This window comes from Solea senegalensis, linkage group LG5 (genome assembly GCF_019176455.1).
Source record: "Solea senegalensis isolate Sse05_10M linkage group LG5, IFAPA_SoseM_1, whole genome shotgun sequence".
In the NCBI taxonomy this organism is placed as follows: domain Eukaryota; kingdom Metazoa; phylum Chordata; class Actinopteri; order Pleuronectiformes; family Soleidae; genus Solea; species Solea senegalensis.
Genome location: NC_058025.1, coordinates 9,814,603 through 9,828,174, shown reverse-complemented (window position 1 = coordinate 9,828,174; position 13,572 = coordinate 9,814,603). Strand labels below are relative to the sequence as shown.

Sequence of the window (13,572 nt, the reverse complement as noted above, 5' to 3'; positions counted from 1 at the left end):
AATTATATTGAAAATTTAGCAAACAATGACGAGGATAATTGTGATTAAAACAGCTTAAATTATATTAATACATTTAATAAAGCAATGATTACAACCAAATGTCTTATTACTATTATAAAATAATATAATATAAAAATAGTTTTATATTCTGTCTCTATTCCATCACCTCACACAGTGGTGGGCGGGCCGCATGTAATCAATTGGAGATGGTGTAATTTAGGTGGTGCATTTAATTGTACACGCCCATATATAGGAAACTTGTTATCAGAATGGCAGCAGTCGTCCAAGCGTGACACAGAAACAGGGCAAGTATGATGAGCCGAGAGGAGTTTCACCACAATGTTTCTCAGTTTCTGAGTGGCAGTTCTATAACGGATAAAGGGACGAACGCTCGGTTCGATTGCTGCTCTAGTTGCATTTTTCTGGACAAACCGTGCCTCGAGCCTGATATGGTTAATAATATAAGCTGCACGGACCAACAATTTAGAAAATATTTGTCTGAATCCTGACAGGTATCCTCATGCTACATCCACTTTTTTTGTTTTTTTACTGCCACTGCAAAATATGGTGACAGCAGTGATGTGCACTGAATACAGCCAACATTAAATGAAGGGCACAGCACTATACTTCAAAATGTTCTTAACCTGGATCAATCTTTCAACAAGAAATGAGCCAGTGTAGATAAAATATGAAAGATTCACAGCTCTCGCAGCAGAACCATCATGAGGGACGGTACACGTGTAGCAATTATACGACTGGATGGGAATTGTGAGTGGTTATTATTATTATTATTATTATTATTATTATTGTTGTTATGAGTTCACAAGGTTGGAAAACTATCAGATGTGACATGTGACAAAAGGAAGAAAACAAGGTCACATCTGTTTTAGTATGTCAGTATGTTAAACTGCAGCTATTACAGAAGTAAAAAAAAAAGAAGAAGTTTAAAATGTGCGTGTGTCAGTTTAGTAAGCATGCATGTTAATAACCAGCAGCACTGAGACCTAATCACTCTCCATCACACGGCAGCTGTTTGCATCTGAACACGACACATGTTCATGGACACATGATGGTGGTTCGTATATAACGTGATAAACATGACACGCGACATCAATATGCACATATAACACATCTAAGCGTCACACTGTAACTTCCCATAGACACAAACATTACCACGTAAGAGCCATAAAGTCAGTGCATGTGCTCTGTTTGTGCACTGATATGATCACAGCAGCCACAGGGCGAGGAAACCCTTAAATGTCATTTAAACATTCAACTTGTAGACTGAAAAAACCCTGTTGCTCAAGAGATTATATGAGTAATACTTTACAGACAGATTTCAGTGTTTACCAGCCAAAACATGTAATTAACGGCCTGCAGTTATTCCCCATAACTTGCTTCAATTTGGGTATAACATCAGGTTCTGATTTCTAAAGTTGGCCAAAGTGTGCCAATTGTGTTTGTATCCATGTTGGACCCCCCCTCCCCCCCCAATCCAACCACAGTGTGGATGAGCACTGAGACAAGTCCTGATTCTTACCTTTGATGCCAAATTTGGAGTTCCCTCCAAACTTGAGAATCACCAGCATCAGCAGGAAACCGGTGAAGGCGACAGCCGCGATGCCCACCACCACGTACACCTGCGCAATCAGAACGCAGAGGCATAAACTCACTGATGAAAACAAAAAGTTCAGCTCAGGTGTTTCTGGACAACTAAATGTGCCGTGAAACGTGACTTACAGCAACTCTGTCCTCGGGTGGGTTGACTGGAGGACCATCTGTGCAGGAGGCAGAGAGCAGAACGATAAGAGACGCAGCAACAGTGAAAAGAAAAGTGTGACCACTGAGGGTCAAGGTAGTTTGCGGATGTCGGCTCATTTTATAATTTATTTAACTTTGGCTAAACCTTCAGTAGAAAATACAGGAACAACTGTGGAATACATTGATTATACGTGGGCTTCGTTTGCTTGTATATCCAAGGCCAGTGCTGTTCAATGATAAATCGTGATGGAACCCTTATCTCGTGTTGCAATCTGTTTCTTTCTTCCTGTTTTCAAGTGCCGGCATGGTGAGGACTTAAGCTAGTATCTAGTTCGATGGGGCGCAGAAAACTGGTTTGGGTTAAAGAAACATCAGGTTCAGGTCAAGAGAAAAGGAAGCGGATACAGTATATTGATTGTGAAACTTGGTAAGGCAGAAATATTTGCCCCCGAAGCTAAACGATTTGTCTCCGTCAAACTTTCATGCAGCTTCATGAGTCAGCAGCTAACTGCAGCAACCATCCAGGCAACATCAACAACAACTCACAAGGGTTTCCACGGTAACTGCCACATTTATCAATGTGCTGTGCTGCAGGCTACGGTGAAGCAAGGCAGAGTAAATGTTAGAATTAAAGGTGCAGTGTGTAACATTTAGTAGGATTTACTGGCAGACAGTGAATCTACTTCTCATCGTTTGTTTTTTGTAGCTTTAAAATAAGATTTTTACATGTATTTAGCCTACTGTGCAAAAATCCACAGACTCACCACTAGATGTCACTATTTTTTACACACTGGACCTTTAATAAAACTGTGGTGCTTGTGATTGGCAGTGAGTAAACAGAGGGTGTGGCTGTACCTGTGATTAGATCTGCAGAAGCGAGACGTTGTTGGAGGAAGACACACGCACACACACAAAAACAAGTTAGTTTCAAAACATAACAAATAAGTGGTGACCACACAAAGCAACAAGCAACACGGACAACTTTAAAGTGTGTGATACTCCCCCCACCAGACTTTTTGTAAAATATAATGTGTCTTAAAGTGACAAAATGTTACTGTTATAACATACAATACACACAATTTAAACCTAAAATGTTACATTTGAATGAAGACAATTTTAGTGTTGTGTGGTTCTTACTCACCGTAATAGGACGGCTCAGTTCCTACTCCTTACAACAAAAACAGGAAAGAGGAAAATCTGGTGTTATATGGACTCAGTCATTAACCGATCATAAAAACAAAATAATAGTTCATTACTTTGAATTGATTTATTAACCAATTATTTTCAGCTGAACGATAATGTGAAAACATTGCGCATTAACTCACCTTCCCAGGGCTCGTGCATGAAGTGAGCTTCCACCTCCTTCTCGTCAGACCCGTATTTATTTTTTGCGACCAGTCTGTACTTCCCATTGTTGATGTGTGTGGGACTGTCCAGCTGCAGGCAGCCATGATACTCCCTCTCTGTCGTGTCGTGGATCCTGGTCAAGATGTAGCGACCCTCCGTCACAGACACACCGTTCCGGAACCATTTTAACTCTGGCTTTGGGTTCCCTGAAACACAAAAAAAATGTCATTTTTGTTGGGTTTTTAAATGGAAAAAAAATCCATGAACAGTACGGTACTGCATGAAGAATTTCACGCCATTTTTACCTGCCACACTGAAAGGGATGCACCAGTGATGGTCTGGGATTGCATCACTTAGCTTTGTAATTCTCGGAGGAACTGAGGGCATAAAAGACAAATAGACAGGACACACGTAAGAGATGCAGCTGTCTTGTTCAGGACGATAACACAGAGACAAAAAAAGTTTGACGTACAAAGTATATCAAGCAACAGAGATGATTCCCTCTCTCCGACAACGTTCTCAGCCGTGCAGCTGATCTTGCTGTTGTGGTCCATCCACGACAGGTTGGAAAGTCGCATTACCGAATTCTGGCCCGATGTCTCAATCTGAATTTGGACACACACAAAAAAAGCAATTTTAATCCCATTCTGATTATATAAATATAATTGTAAACGGCCCAAAGCGTGGTATTGAAGTTTCTACTACTAATTTTCTTCATAGGGTAGTAATATAATGTGAATACCATCTTATTTCTGTAGTAATCACAAAGTAATGGCAATAAAAAAGGGGATGTGGGTCATAAGGGAGGATGCATTTCAGCATTATAATATGGTAATTACCAAAGTGGAGTCCCAAATATTTTCATGTGATGGCATTACACTGACGGTAGCCTATATTGATTCCCATTAGCGAGTTATTACCTGGATATCACTTTGGAAATGACATGGTATTACTGTAATATTACATCACTATTACCATCGTTATGACCAAACTGGGGATTTCATTAGAAAGTTGGTAATATGATGATACTGCCTCCATATTAGAAAACGATATACTACCATATTACCATTTAACTGTAATGTGAAGTGTTATCCGACCATTTAGCATATTATGAGACGTAAATGAAAAGAAATGTTACCACTGATGGTATATAACAAAGAAGGTGTCCGCTTAGTGTTGTAGGATTAGGCAAACAGTGGTTATGTTTAGTGTAAACCTTCGGGACATCAATTCAAATGAAATGTCGTGTGTACGTGTGCGTGGGTGTGATCTCACCACATAGTTGGTGACCAGCGACATGTCCCATATCAGCTCAGGTGAGGGCACGCCAGAGGTTATACAGGTCAGCTGCACGTTCTCTTTCTCCATTACCTCCACTCTGGGTGGGTTCAGTGTTGCCATGGGTACCTCTGCATACAACAAGGGAGGGAGGGAGGGAGGGGAAGGAAATGAGGATGAGGAGAGCGGCGAGACGAAGATGTGGCGATGGATTGAATGCCAACTCTTGTCTCTTCAGTTGAAATGCAAGGCACGCAACAAGCTCATAAGAGCAGGAACACACACACACACACACTACCATGGAGTAAAAAGAAGTGCACACAAAGGAAAGCCTTGAATTCAGTCCCTGTGTCTCTCTTACAGACTCGCATTGAAGCAAACTCACTCAAATCAAACAGTAAGACAAAGAGGTAGAGTTCAAACACAGTGACGGTTACGCTGATTACTGAGTGCATGTCTTCAGCAGGTCCTACGTCTAAACTGATTGGACAGAGTCTGAATCATCTGTCAATGCAAAGGCACTGGTAATGTTCTGTGTGTGTGTGCGTGTGCTCGATGACCAGGAGGTGACCTGAGTATGACCAATCAGACTCAATCAGAGTCTCAACACATTTCTCGCCTGTCGAATAACGTCACTGTTAAGAGGAGAGGAGAGCAGAGGAGAAGAAAAGAGAAGCAGATAACCACAGATAGAACGGGAGTGATTTCTTATCAAACCCTCTTCTTTACCCTTCTTGTCTCCTCCCCCAACTTCCCCTGCCTGTCCATCAGCACAATGCTTATCACCAGGGCAACCCACTTATCACTACGGCAACCCACTCAATCACCACAAGATGCTCACAAAAAGAAATCCGTCATTTTAGCGGTGGCAGCCCGGCTGCCATATCAGAGCCACATACCTCAACACACTCTCTTTAAATTAGTTTTCCATTGCCACTAAAGCCACACACACACACACACACACACACACCTGCTGATTCACACCAGGTGAAGTGAACCTACACGTGCCTGTAACAAACACTGAGCTTCACAGTAAAATATCTGATGAAATTAGAGCTTGAATAATAGAGAAGGAAATGCCAGAAAATATTGGCAAGATAAAGATGGGAATAATCAGTACAGAACACATTAACATCTTGGGTTTGGAAAAAGGCATTTGATGTTGCTCAGCGTGTTTGGATTTCATGTATTTTATCGTGGAATTGTCCAACGGGCCACTTGACAGGCTTCAAACAACTTGGCATGTGACTTCAGCCGTTTCGCTTGGATAAGAAAGGCTAAAAATGTCAGTAGAAACGCGACGAGATACATTGCTACGAAGAAGCATTTATGCTCCGGTCACAGGTGTGGAAAAAGGTGTGAAAAACACCTACAACTATTTAACAAAGTCAAGTCGTTTCTCTGGTGCTGTTTTCTATAATTGCTCACTTCATGTCCCTCTCCACAGGAGACCTGTGAACCCAGTGGAAGAGTTGCTTTATGTGTCATTTGGCATCATTTTTGCGGCTCTTTTTTGGGCGGTTGTACCAATTCTCTTTGTGACTGCATGTGTGTCTTTGCGATCCGTTTCCGTCGCCCTCTGTAGTGAATCAATTCAATTCCCAATAAGGAATACTTTCAAAAACAGAACCTGGCCCAGGGCCTTCACTAAATGTGTAGTGAAATACTAAGTCAGGCTTTTTTCTTCTGCTTCCATGTGACTCCATGGGATAATAAAGGTGCTTTACTTAAGAAGTCACTACCACTTTTATTCATGATGTTAGTTCATCCTTTTAGTCCTTTATATTGTGTATTATGTGCTTAATATCTATGAATTCTTTGTTTCACATTTTACGACACTTCTCAATAACTTCATCGTAGCATTTCAAAGATTGACGTTTTTGGTCTTCTGGGTTACTCTGTGTGTAAATGATGTCCCTCATTATAGTCAGCCAGGGTCCTTACGACAGAAACTTGGGGCTAATTATTTTCAAATCATTTCTAGGGGGACTTTTTCCTCTCTCCGCTCTGTTACCGAGAGGTTGCTCAGTGCTGGAGCAGTCGGGTTTCTCTCTGTACTACTGTAAAGTCTTGACCTTATTCTGTGAAGTGCCTTGAGTAATGTATGTTGTACAAATGACATTAAATTGGAATTGGGAGTGCTTACTTTGAATTTCTAAAAAGGATTTCTGCCCATCGGTGTCATTTTCACACATTTTACCGTATTTTGCGAGACGTCAACACAACATAATACGAAAAAGAGAAGAAAATCTTTTACAATAATTTTGTTTGAGAATTTGGGCCAAATTGCAACTATAAATGATGTCACCATGGAATGAATGAATGAATGAATATCACTTAGTGCCTGCAGGAGCATGTCTGAGCTGTGCACTATACGAACACAGCGTCAAAGATATTCCCAGGTGATGTGGCGATGAATAGCTGTTCACACCTCGTATTTTTTTTTTAAAGAAAACATCCACCGCTCTTTGGATTGCATGCGCCATAGAATACTTCAGCGTCATTGTTGCAGGTGTCACAGTTTGTCAGCTCACGTCCTGTTGTTCGAGCACAGGGAAGCCGGAAAAAAGACTTTAAAAGCCAGAATCTATTAAATATGATTCATTTTCTGACAACGACAAAAAAACATGTTGAGCCATTTAACACCTGCCTTGTTCTCACTAAGGAGTTTGCATGTTCTCCCCGTGTGTGCGCGGGTTTTCACCGGGTTCTCCGATTTCCTCCCACAGTCCAAAAACATCTAATATGGGGATTAGGTGAATTGAACATAGGTGAGAGTAGGTGGTTGTTTGTTTTCTATATGTGGCCCTGTGATGGACGGGTGATCTCTCAGCTGAAATTCTACTCTTGTCTCTACAACAAGAAGACCCGGGTTCACGACCCGGTTGGGAAAAAAGGCTCTTTCTGTGCAGAGTTTGCATGTTCTCCCCGTGTGTGTGTGGATTTTCTCCAGTTTCCTTCCACAGTCCAAAAATAGTCTCTAAATTGACCGTAGGTGTGAGAGTGTGAGTGAATGGTTGTTCGTCTCTATGTGGCCCTGTGATGGACTGGCGATCTGTCCGGGTTGTACCTCGCCTTTCGCCCTCTGTCAGCTGAGATTGGCACCAGCGCTGCCCGTGACCCTCATGTGGAGGATAAAGCGGTAAAAGATGGATAGTTGGTCTGATGCTCTCTCCTCAGAGCTGTTTGTCAGAAAGTATCATAGTTTCATGCTACAGTTAAGGTCAGGCGAAAGACTGTTAATGAAACTGTGGTCTCATTCATGATCGTTGCCCAAACCGACAGTGAACACGAAGCGCACTCTGGTTCAGCTGTAAATCCTTTTGATCATAAGAGTGACCCCTAATAAACTATAAAAAAATAAAACGTTGATGGCATTTTCCTTTGCTGTTAGGATGATTTACTGAATAGTTTAGACAAGGTATGGTCTGCTGTTTTTTTTTATGATACCATCCATTAAGCAAAACAAGACATCTCTAAGAGTCTGCACTGTGCTCGTCGTTGTGTACTTTATAACTCCTGCGGTGGTTGTAAGTGTTATAGAATTCCTTTTGAACTGTTATTTTTATTAGTAATATTATCATTATTATCATTATTATGATTTGATTAAAGTCTGACACTCGGATGTATCTGTCCACGTGTTCAGCAAGAAACTAGATGAATAACAAAAGACGGACAAGAGGATTACAGCGAGGAAGGAGCCTAATCACAAAGTCCTTCGAGACAAACCAATGAACTGACACAGAGACATAGGGACAGAGAGGGAGACGGATGAAGACGGAGTGCACCAATACTGTGATGTGACCAGGAGAAATCTGGTAATCCATCTGCTGCCGTGGCCACAGCATGTAGTAAGTGTAGGGCCTTCAGGTTCACTTTTTAACATCTATGCCTCAAAAGGAATGAGTGTGATTATTTAAAAAAAAAAAAGAATAAGCCAAAGCTACACAAATTACACGTTGTTATACAGTATTGTGTTGTTTATCCTGTTAACAACAGAGTGTTTTAACACTTGCAGCTGTTTCAATCCCCTTCAATTCTGCTGAGTGATACATTAAACTGAGGCCTTGCTCGGACTGCCAAGCAACATTAGCTTGTTTCAGTCTATCCAGATTTTATCCACATTGGTTTTGAAAGTCTGGACAGCCCAAAAAAAAAATACAAAAAAAGTAACACATGTCGGAGATCACGTTTATTTATTTATTTATTTATTTCGAGTTTGATTCGAACCACATTTTGTTTGGTTTGTTTGAAATGCAACTCAAATCTGATTTCATGCAGTCGCCGCCTCAGTCTGAATGGTCGGCTTGTTTGAATCAGATTTCAAACTTGACCGCCGGTCTCGACAGGACACACAACAAACAGTGTTGTCAAGACCAGCCACAAGAGTGGGACGGTTCGGTACAGTACGGCACATACAGTATGCCTTTATCCTCGGGGTACAAGAGTAAAAGCGTATGGTACGACAGTGAGCTGCGTGGGCGACAGAAAACGCATCACTCCCTCTCTCTCCTCTGTGTCAAGAAACACGCCGCTGCTCCGCCACTTGATAACATGATGGTGCACCTCCACATGTTTCTGTATCTATGTATAAAATCTGCACAAGGAAATCTACCGACTGGATTATTTAACAGTGAGGGCAGATGTGGTCTGAGAAATATCTGAACGTGGCCTCGTTCTCATGATACGCAGAGGAAATGGGACAGCAACAACATCACAGCAGCACTGTTTTTAGGGAAGTTTTGTGATCACAGTCAGAATTTGCCAGCTGATTTGAGTGGAGCTCCAGCAGTAAACAGTCCACAGACAGACAGAGAGAGAGAGAGAGAGGGAGATACTGTATGTGGGTGGCCTGAAAACTTGGTATCAGCCTGAGGGCATCAGAGGGTACTTCCTCTCCTTTGTGCCTTCCTCATGTGTCACTCAGAAATGCTCGGCCATACAGAGCGAGGAAGAGTCTTACGTGAAAGCGACAGACAGATGGAAAATGAGCACTAAAGGGGAGGATCGGCCAGGGGGAGGGAGAGAGGGAGAGGTTGACAAAGGCCTGAAGCTTGGCCAGGCTGTGATCTCTTTGGTGTATCAGTGTTAACCCTGGGGCATTATTTGGCACCCCTGCCCCCATCATGTCTTCCTCCTCATATGTCACTCTGCCAGGGGGTCCCCACCTCTCCACGGACCCTGTTGTAGCTGTGCTAATGCCAAAAATAACCTTTACTGGTGAGAGGATGGGAGCCAGAGAGGACAGATCAATAGAAGTTATCAATGACGCCGTTAGCTTCCTGCAACTTATTGTTTGTGTCCTCTGCGATCCCGACTGCCCCGAGCTGTTTAAAGAGCAGATTTATACCCTGTCGACAACAGAGATAGTAAAATAAAAACATCTAAATCCTGTTCTGGCCAATTATATAAAACAATCAGATTACATTTCAGTTTAGCTCTGTGAAGCCTTTTTGTCAGCTTTTGTTGTGTGTATTACATTTAAATCTGACATGAAGTGGATATTTTATGTTGCCACTTTACAGTAACAAACGAGATCTGACATTTTCCCTCGGGGGGGCGGGGAGGGCGCGAAACAAGCTGAGTTTCATTTGTTTTCGTGGGTCAAGCTCAAGATGCTTACAGAATGAATGTCCGTCTGAGGCGGATTTGTGTTTAAGGAGATCAACAAAATCCACACTGAGTGTGCACAGAATCGTCCGCAGGACCTGCTCAGACTCTCGGAGACGGGTCAAGCTGCAATCTGACCCTGTTTATGAATAGCAGCGAGAGTCCAAAATAGCAAAACTCATTAAAAATGAATGCAGGGGGGATGCAACGCACAGTAAAGAATGCAAGAATAATGTGTCAATTAACTGTTGACATTTAAATGCTTAAGCTTGATAAAGACTCTCATAAGCAAGCACATAAAAGGTTTGCGGTCAGTGTAAACTCCATACCAGAGTGAGAGCCGGCTTCCTGCTTATAGCTTTACATTCAACGTGTGTGTATATATATATATATATATATATATATATATACATATGTGTATATATATATATACATACACACTTTCTGGCGCTTTGAATGGATTTAGATTTTAGATTTCAGAACATCTTGCAACTTTATAGATTTATAAAAAAAGAATAATGATTTCTAGTTAACAGTGAATCATCGTTTCTAGTTGACTGAGAAATGATGATTCAGAGACAGAGGAAATAAAATCTGCTGTGCGACAGCAGGTCACCGGTGCTATGGGGACGGACACAGATGGTCCTCTTTTTTTTAACACTTTTACTGTATTTTACGCCGATGCCTGCGGTGCATTTTCTCCACTCAGCGTCTTTGAGACTCACCGATATCATCCGGGTTCAATCACACAGACGTCCCCTGTCAGTGTAATGTCTTCCTGCTTCTGTAACGCCCTGTTCTGTGACCTTTTTGCAGGTGCGCGAAGCGCGGCTCAGATGACTGTAATCAGTCTATAAGATGACACGGCTCGTCACGCTACACACACACACACTACTTGGTATGTTACTCATTCCTGTCTCCGCTGTGGAGCAGCAAAATCTATGCTTCGTATGGATATAATCTCAGAAATGACATGGGACAGCAAGTTGAAATTAAATGATGTTTATTAAGCCCTCTGTAAAAGCAGCACGGCTTTGTGTGCATCACTTATTGTCATTAATGAACTCGAATGTAACTAAAACTAGAGTTTAAAACTAAAGTTTACCTCTTTGTTCATTCGTTTCATAAGTCTAATACTTTGGGTGTGCAAGTTTGCACAAACCAAGCAGAACCAAGCCAATCTGACATCATGGCAGTGGTGAACGTTGGCAGTTGGATTAGTTGGAATAAAACTGTGTCATAGATAAGAGGAAGTGCCTTGGAATCAATGGCGAAAAAATGGTGAAACATTTTCTCAAGGGGCAAATTTGAATTTGGCTCTTCTGTCTAGGGAAGAAGAGCCAAATTCAGGCCAAGGCAGCACTGAGCAGCCATTTAAAGTCTCTTTGTATGGCACAATATGTTCCTTGACTTTTGAAAGCAGTTTTGGCAGTCATTTCTTTGTTTGTTCATGTGGAAGAAGTTTTTTTTTTTGCACTGTGCCTTGGGAAATGACAATATGCACGCTAAGCAAAACCCTGCAGGAGTATAGCACGAGGAAAACACACTGTCCTCACGCTGGTCTGTAGAAATCCAAACACCACAGCGTATACAGATAGATACATAGATGATTATGGATTATTGCTTGGAATATTCTTTGTTCTTTAGTTTTCAATCAGAAACTTTGCTTTCTACAGCCACAAATGACAAAACACTTGTCCTGCTCTAACCCTGCAATAACAATAGCTTCTACAGTAGAATATGTCCTGCAGTTAAACAAACACACACACACACACACACAGAACAGACAGTGTACATGTCCAATGAAACACATGCAAAAGTTTCAAAAGAGGAAAAATTACCCCAGGAGAATTTTCCCCTGACTTCTTCATCATTGAGCCGCAAATGACTTCCCCAGGTCTTTATCGCGCACGTGTGTGTGTGTGTGTGTGCGTGTGTGCGTGCATGTGTGTGCGTCCTCACCACAGTTCGGCAGTATCAGTCTGGACATCAGCTTGCGTACCCCTCCGTCCTCAATGCAGCGTAGATCCTGAGAGTCTACTTCGTCCCCTAACCATAGTTTGATCCACATGTTCTCACAGGAACAGTGCAGAGGGTTCCCTGTCAGGATCCTACACACACACACACACACACAATTACCCCTTAGATCACAGAGCTTTTACGCTGCTTTTTTTTCCATTACTATATTAAAATGTATATACAGAGACTATAAGGGCGCGCAACTAGATGATTTGATTACATTTTCTATACTACATAAACACACCTGAGCGAAAACTACTCAATACTTTTTAAAATTGGATCAGATTGGATTTTTTTTGTGAACAAAAAAAACAACAGGTTTTTTTGTGACTTCTGCACAATTATCGCTAAGTATCGCGATATAATATGAACCATAACTTTGACTCTGAACACATAAGAAGACAAAAGCCTGAGGATGTGACTGCGCAAGAACTTGAGGTGTCAAGAGCAAGAGCAAGAACAAAGTTAGTTCTGGCCAGGACATTTCAGACTAAGTGCAGAACTCCTGGGAAGTTCTCATAGGGAATGACAACATTTCCGCACTTAATAGTTGTCGGACACCGCACAAGAAAAAGGTTCTGCCCAGATGATGTGTCAAGAACAAGCTGCAAGAGAATAATGACGTCACTCTTTTCTCGCAGCCATGGGAGAGAGAACTCTCTGTTTTTGCAAAATAGATGTACAAAATAGAAGCTATAGAACTTCCATTATTTAAAAAGTTTTTTACATAAACAGGTTGACAGTTGACCAGAGCTCAGGGTGAGAAGATTGACACCACCCCTGTGTTTCTGCCTGTGGGGAGTTACAAGCAGTAAAACCCAAACTGCATCGTTCAAATCATCACATAATGAAACCTACAGGTGACATCACACATGCTATAGATCCTAGAAGAGGAGGACAGAGTGAAAGAACTCACAGATAAGAGATGTTGAGGTGCTTGAATAGTCTCCAGGACAGTGACGACAGGTTGTTGTCTTTCAGATTCCTGGAAATTAAATCACAAATCAGGGAGTGAGACTGCAGCTGCACGACGACACAAACGTACACTTTCAACAACATTTTAATATTAATGTATATTATCTATAATATTACAACGTGTATCACACAATACATTGCAAACACAGAGTCAAATGTTTAAATATAACAACAATAATGAGAGTGTGATTTGAATTGTTACTCACAGATATTGTAACTTGATGTTGTTTTGAAAGGCCAGCTTGGATACATACGTAAGCCTGCTGTTGATCACCGTTCTGACAAAAAAGAAATATGAATTAACGCGGCGTCCTTAATCTTAACCAACCCTGTGGACAATTAAGTCATCAACAACAATTGCAAAAAACATCAATTATGATCAGATCCAATGATGATGTCTAAGGACACACATTTAACTCAGAAAAATAATAAGGAAAATAACTTAATTATGTAATTATATATACAAATAAATCATTACATTAAATAAAACAGTGAGACAAATGTATTAGTAAAGCATAACTAGAGGATTAATTGCCCAGTCACAACATGTTTTTTATTTAGGTTCCAAAAATGAAGAAACTC

General features: G+C 41.3%; 1 protein-coding gene across 1 annotated transcript in view; it reads right to left on the bottom strand.

Annotated features, from left to right (window-relative positions):
- Positions 1–13,572, bottom strand: part of ntrk2a (neurotrophic tyrosine kinase, receptor, type 2a) — a gene marked incomplete at its 3' end in the record, with an annotated part of 59,721 nt that overhangs the window by 40,293 nt on the left and 5,856 nt on the right. The window contains exons 3-13 of the mRNA XM_044027211.1: positions 13,197–13,268; positions 12,932–13,000; positions 11,959–12,107; positions 4,384–4,517; positions 3,581–3,713; positions 3,414–3,485; positions 3,087–3,314; positions 2,903–2,929; positions 2,617–2,628; positions 1,741–1,778; positions 1,541–1,640 (exon numbers count right to left, since the gene is read on the bottom strand). Of these exons, the coding sequence (XP_043883146.1) occupies positions 1,541–1,640; positions 1,741–1,778; positions 2,617–2,628; positions 2,903–2,929; positions 3,087–3,314; positions 3,414–3,485; positions 3,581–3,713; positions 4,384–4,517; positions 11,959–12,107; positions 12,932–13,000; positions 13,197–13,268 (1,034 nt within the window). The remainder of the gene's footprint in view (positions 1–1,540; positions 1,641–1,740; positions 1,779–2,616; positions 2,629–2,902; positions 2,930–3,086; positions 3,315–3,413; positions 3,486–3,580; positions 3,714–4,383; positions 4,518–11,958; positions 12,108–12,931; positions 13,001–13,196; positions 13,269–13,572) is intronic.